The sequence below is a fragment of the Myotis brandtii genome, unplaced genomic scaffold (genome assembly GCF_000412655.1).
Source record: "Myotis brandtii unplaced genomic scaffold, ASM41265v1 scaffold504, whole genome shotgun sequence".
Classification (NCBI taxonomy): domain Eukaryota; kingdom Metazoa; phylum Chordata; class Mammalia; order Chiroptera; family Vespertilionidae; genus Myotis; species Myotis brandtii.
Window position 1 is genome coordinate 1,929,855 of NW_005369217.1, and position 6,793 is coordinate 1,936,647.

The 6,793-nt window shown below is 42.3% G+C and overlaps 1 protein-coding gene across 8 annotated transcripts in view; it reads left to right on the forward strand.

Moving 5' to 3' along the window:
* The window catches only part of RAD51AP1 (RAD51 associated protein 1), a 44,694-nt gene that overhangs the window by 28,457 nt on the left and 9,444 nt on the right, over positions 1 to 6,793 (forward strand). For 6 of the 8 annotated variants that reach the window (XM_014548369.1, XM_014548370.1, XM_014548375.1 and 3 more), the window contains exon 9: positions 1,996 to 2,720. The exons of 1 other annotated variant lie outside the window; for it this stretch is intronic. In XM_014548369.1, the coding sequence (XP_014403855.1) occupies positions 1,996 to 2,132 (137 nt within the window). In that variant the 3' untranslated portion in view covers positions 2,133 to 2,720. Of the gene's footprint in view, positions 1 to 1,976; positions 2,721 to 6,793 lie in introns of those variants that run through there. One more of the 8 variants, XM_014548374.1, reaches the window with a different exon arrangement.

Genomic DNA, 6,793 nt, shown 5'->3' on the forward strand with positions numbered 1-6,793 from the left:
GGGAAAGGCAGCACCCCCTCACCTCTAACCCCAGGATGTTTCTTTAGAAGCAGAAGCCTCATCCCATGCAGGGGCCTGTGCTGGCTGCCTCAGTTTCTCAAAGACAAAGAATTTGATGAACGTCTTTTCCCACTGCAGTAGCTGCTTCATTTGTTTGTTCTTGGATTTTTCATTTTTCATTAGCTGCTAACTTGCCCCTGTGGCTGCAAACCTGTTGTGCCTGACTCAGCCAGCGGGGGGCTATGGGAGCTGTGCAGGGACAGGGGAAGGGGGAGGGGGGCCCGGCCTGCAGGGAGGGTCAGTGGTGCCTGCCTGGCTGTCTCAGAGGATGTGGCTTAGGTTAGGTCCTGTCCTTTGGCGACTTTAGGAGGGGAGGCCATGTCCTCCGCTCCCCACTTTGACTCAGGGGCAGAAGTTCTCCTTGCTCTCTGGCCTCATAACTCAGTGGATCATGGTGGGGTGCAGCAGACAGGCGGCTTCTGTGGCTGTACACGGGCCCGGCCTGTGGCCCAGGACCTGGATCCGGGTCCCGGATGGCAGGCAGGCGGCTTCTGGGGTCGCACACGGGGGCCTGGATGGCATCTTGCGCCAGCTCCTGCTGTCCTGCCCTGCCTGCAGTATGCAAATTAGCCGCCATCTTGGTTGGAGGTTAATTTGCATATCACGCTGATTAGCCAATGGGAGGTGTAGCGAAGGTACAATTGCCATGTTTGTCTATTATTAAATAGGATAATAAACCCTAACATACAAATCGACCGAATGGCGGAACGACTGGTCACTATGACACACATTGACCACCAGGGGCAGACGCTCAACGCAGGAGCTGCCCCCTGGTGGTCAATGCGCTCCCACAAGGGGAGCGCCACTCAGCCAGAAGCTGGGTTTACGGGTAGCGAGTACAGCAACGGTGGTGGGATCCTCTCCCGCCTCCAAAGCAGCGTTAAGGGGCGGGCCTAAGCCGGCAGGCATACATCCCCCAAGGTGTCCCAGACTGCACAGCTGAGGGCCTTCCCTACCCCAGTGCACGAATGTCGTGCCCCGGGCCTCTAGTTTACTATAAATCCTTTATAGGTAGAACAGCTTGACAGAACCCATAAAAATAAACCTGTCCTTTGGCCTAGGAACTAGTCTTAGGAATTAATTTCTTAAAAAGAATTCAAAAGTAGAAAAAGTAATAAGTGGTCAGATTTTTATAACTTTATATGAAAATGGTAAACACTTCAAAAGTTTGTTAAAAGAATTTGATAACATGCCCTTGACCGGAATAGAACCTGGGACCTTTCAGTCCGCAGGCCGACGCTCTATCCACTGAGCCAAACCGGTTTCGGCTGTTAAAAGAATTTGATATATGACACATACATGCAATTAAGAATGATAAATCAGATGGTTAGAAACATGGAAATATTTATAAATCTTTACTTGAAGAAAAGTACACACATTTGTACTTCTTATGACTACAGTCATGATCAATTATGAACATTTAAGTGGTTAAAATTTGAAATTTAATACTTGCTGGCAATAATTGCTACATTAGAATGGTAGCATAAATGAAGCCCATATAAATAAATTAAAATAGCATTTGTCATGTTTAAAGTGATTTAGTAATTGAAAAAAATAGATTCTTTCAAAAGAGTATTTGTAAAAATTGCAGGATTTTAAAAAATTCATTAAATTTTTCTTCTACTTTAGAAATGATTACATTCATCTTCTTATGCATCAACAACCAATGTTATTTGCTTTTAACTTATCTATTTCAGCTTTTACCCTTAAAGTTTTGGAATCACGACCTTGCCTTCTGGGGATGTTTGAAAATGGACAATAGTATATTTTTTTTCTGCTCTTTAGTACTTTCTATTATTTTGATCTTGTTTATAACTTGATAGAACCTGTATAGCAGAACAATGCTTAACTATATTTTTTGCTTTTGTTTTATAAGTTAATTTTTGTTAAGAGATTTCTAACGTCATCAGCATCAGGTGATGTGTTTTCTTTCAGCGGTATCCGGAAGGAGCAGCACCAGCAGCAGCCCGCTGGCAGGGGAGTTTGTTAAGTCTCCAAATCAGAGTCTCCGCCTTGGCTTGTCTAGATTAGCACGTGTTAAACCTTTGCATCCAAACACTGCTAGTAGCTGAGTGTGGTAGTAAAGAAATGTTTAAGAGAATCACAGTTTGACAAGTGTGTTTATATTGTAATATAAAGGAATCCTTTAACGTCATATAAATTATCTCTACCCATTTTGTGATTATGTTCTCTGAAAAGCTACTCAAGACTTCAATAAGATTTGTTTATAAGAATTATCTTGTAATATCATTTTCTTCTGAAGAGAATATTCTACATCCTTATATATAAAATAAGTCACTGTCATTAGTGTTTGTCTATTTGACATGAAGGAAGTCCACATTATATGCTATTTTTTTTTCTAGTAACATGAGGGTTCTTTCTAGCTTTGACTAGTTTATGGCACTTTTGTTCAGAGTTTATCTGGCAAAATAAAACATTCCAATTTTTCCCAGGAGATATTTCTGGAATATGTTACTTAAGCTACATTGTCAGTTTTATTGCCAAGATGCTTATTATTTTAGTCAAATATTTTTATAGGAAGAATTCCGAATGAATTTCCACATTAAAACAGTTGCTATAATATGACATGTTTTCTACTTAGGAATAGATGGTTATTATATAGCAGATAGAATTTCATGACATTTTGTGAAGTCCTCATTGTCAAAACCTTTAATAAATATGAAAAAGTTTTGATATGATCTTTTTCTTGATTCCATTGCATCCATCTGTCTCTTCTCTGACTGTCTGCATTTCATGATAAAATTGTTGTAAATATAAAAGGGGGCTGTTAAAGTAATCACTTTATGTTAAGTCAGTACTTTTGAGGGTGGCTGTTACGTACCTAATTATTCCTATTAGTTCATTTAGCTTTTCAGGAAACTTAGATCTGAATTTGTGAATAAAATAGTAGTAAATATTTTATATTGTGAAAATTCCAACCAACTCCTGATCACTTTTATTAAAAATTCTTCAAATTACAATAACCATTTTAAAAATGTGTAATATGGCCCTAGCCAATTTGGCTCAGTGGATAGATTGTCAGCCTGCTGACCCAAGGGTTCCAGGTTTGATTCCTGTTAAGGGCACATACCTTGGCTGCAGGCTTCTTCCTGGCCCAGGCCCTGGTCAGAGTGTGTGCAGGAGGCAACCAATCAATGTGTTTCTTTCAGATCAATGTTTCTCTCTTGTTGGGTCTGATCAAATAATTGAACTGATACCTCCTCTCCTGGGGACTGACCTTTAGGCCACTTCACAAAGAGCATTCCCTCTTGCTTAGACCACATTCCACTTGCTAAGATCATTATCTCTCCCCTACAGATCTTCCTAGGATCTGGACCCACCCAGAGAATTCTCCGCCCAGAAAAAGCCCGCCTAGAGTCCTTTAAAATGTCTGACTCCCTGTTCCTGGGGGCTAGCGCCATTTAGGGGCTCAGCCTATCTGGTATCCATATGACCTAATCCTATATCTTAAAAGCATAGTATGTAAATTGTCCCCTTGACCGGGAGGTCGAAAGGGACTTTCAACCAGGGGGTGGGGCTGGCCAGGGGAAGGAAGGGAGCACCCAGCCGGCAGCCACTTGAGACCCTACCAGTGCACAAATTTCGTGCACTGGGCCTCTAGTAAATTCATAATCCTGCATCACTTTGGACTTGTGCGTTTCTCCTTTTGTGACCCTAACATCTCTGTCTTTCCCTCCCACTCTCTAAAATAAATTGAAAAATATCCTCGGATGAGGATTAAAAAGTAAATTAAAAAAATAAGTAAATAAAAATGTGTAATATGTAGCTCAGTTCTTTTTGGTTTATGAAATCATGTGAAAATATGTAATTTAGAATTATGATTTAAGTAAGCATTTGCATTTTGCTATTGTCCATTTTTATTATCCAGTGGATATTTTTACACTGTCCTATACCACCTCACCTACCCTACCCCATTTTTAAACTATATTTTCCAGTTATACAGTATTGAGATACCCTATATGTTGCAGTTCAACAGTAAACATTTATTAAGAGCCCACCCTGCATTAGATACTGATGTCATTGTTTAATCATCTGGCACAAGTTCAATGAACCTGTTTTCTCTGTGTAATTCATAGTTTCTGTTGAAACCCTAAAATTTCTTAAACTGGCCTTGCAGAAAGCATTAAGCTCATTAATGTTGCCAAATCCAGTATACATTTTTCTCACCTAATCTTTCATAATTTCACCCCATCTCCCTGCCTACTCTTCATTATTTTGCAGCTTTCTAATCTTTTGTCACACCCATTTCTCCCTTCATGGTGTCATATTCTGTGATTGTATTCTTTTCTGTACTTTAAAAAGAAAATCCAAAAGCTTAGGTGATTTCAAGCTCCAGTGGTCACCTATGTGACAGTGACTGCCATGTCAGGAACTTTAGTCCAGAGCTCACTCTGCACAAGACGTGTTGCCTTGTCCATTGATAATTTGATGTATTAAATCATCAATAACATCTCCTCTTGCCCCCAAAGTCTTCCCTCCTATATTTTATTAGTAAATGGCATCATCACAAACTCAGGTGCCTAAGGCATTGTGACCCTTCACATCCTATCATCAAGCTTTATTTTCCTCAATTGCTCAAAACTGTTCTCTCCTTCCACTGTCCCTTACTCTAAAACATCATCACTTAACTACTTTTACCTTGATTCTTAACCTACGCTGGCTTACCCTCCATACCATTATTGCCAGAGGGAGGTTTCTAAAATAAAGTTTGAGCATGAACACTCACCTGCTTAAAATCCACGCACATACACCTTAGTCTGTTTAGCTCACAAGCTATTTTGAATTAGTCTGGCCCCTGCCTGACCCCCATGATATGCCCTCGGAACCCTGGGCCTTCAGGTTGGCTCTTATTTGCCTTCTTTACATTGTGAGTTCTTACTTGTCTTGAAAACTCAAATTCAACTCAGCTTTTCAGAAAGCTTTATTTGGATGTCAGTTGCCTCTGTAGACCATACTGTGTATTCCCTGAGGCCACCCTGCCATCATCGTATATAATAAAAGCCTAATATGCAAATCGACCAAACAGCAGAACAGGGTTGCTATGATGCGCGCTGACCACCAGGGGCAGACGTTCAAAGCAGGAGCTGTCCCCTGCAGGCTTCAGGCCAGCCAAGGCGGGTGCCAGTGGGGGCCCCCCTATCACCCTGCTGGCCGCCCCACAGATTGGCCCTGATTGCTGGCCAGGCCTAGGGACCCTACCTGTGTACAAATTTTGTGCACTGGGCCTCTAGTTTAACTATAACTTTCCTTAGTTTTCCTGTTTTTAAAACCTGGTGCAGAAGCAAGTGCTCTAAAATCTTTGGATTTTAGGGAACTCAAGACCTCCCCTAAAACTGCTTCCAACCCTGACCCCAACAAAGATACATCTGATAAACACATGTATTCAAAACTTGTTCTATGAATTCTGGTAACCACAAACTTTGAAAAAGGAAGAGGGTAGGGATAATTTTATGAGTCTGCTCTGTTTTGGTCAACTATAATCTGTCCTTGGGAAGTCCTCCAATTCTTGTCCCAAACTTTAAAGAACTGGGGCAAGAGAATCGGAGCAGGATGAAAAGAGATGTGTTTTTCAGGTTGATGTAAAAGGTGGTTCAGGACTAGACCAGAGCCTTAAGTCCTTTCAGCTCCGGAGTCACAAAAAGGGCGGACACAGTTTCTATAGCAACGGGAAGAGGGTGTGGTCCTCCAGCTGCACTCCCAGGCGCCAGCAAGGTGCCGCTCCTCCCACTTTCTACCCCCACCTGAACAAAGGGCAGGAGAGGCCACAGGGGCTCTCAATCCGCAATCCGCTAGGTCCCAGTGGCCTTTCCAGGGGAAGAAGCACCCAAGGCAATGGGGGAAGGAGGTTGGGTAAGCGGGGAGAATGAAAGGCCTACAGAATGCAAAAAAGTAGAAGGGGGCATGTGGGTCGGAGGAGAGAGGGGCGGCTCTGAGTGCAGAGGGAAGGCAAATAGAATTTTAGATCTTGCTCTGAGCAGCTGCATCCTCACAACCCAACATTGACAACATTTCTGCTAATGGAATGTTGCATCGCTGACTTCAGCTGACTGCGGGTGGGGAGAGATGGATTTTAGGGAACTCAAGACCTCCCCTAAAACTGCTTCCAACCCTGACCCCAACAACCCGGGACACAAATTTCCTACCCCCTTTCTTTATGTTCACTGTACGTCCAAAGTGAGTCCCTGACCATTCGTGGATGAGGGTCTGGCTGCTACTAGCCTATTCCTACCCAGCCCACAGTCCCACACCTCCCAGGCCAACCAGAGCCGAATCCTCGACACAAGAGCACTTTAAGGTTTATTACTTCAGAGCAACACTTTCAGGTGCTACTTGCCACTCCTCGGGGGTAATTCCCAGTATTAGGTGGGGTTTTTTTTGTTTGTATGTTTGTTTTCCTTAAATAGGGGATGCAAAATTTGGGATTTTTCTTTTTTAAGTGCAGTTAATGTGTGGTATTTGCTACGTTTGAAATGTCCATCAGTCAATTCAGGGCTTAAGTAACTTGTGACCCTTTGGACAATTTTTAAATGACTGACAGTCCACAATCTTAGTTCATGCTTCAAAAGTGTGAGGCCATTTAAATGAAAAGTTCAAACTAAGAAACAACAAATATAAGTGTCCCTTGTGACTAGTCAGTCTTTTTGTAAATTATCTTTATGGTTGAAAGTATTACAGATGTCCCCTTTGGTGTTCCCCCTCCCCCCCCATTAAT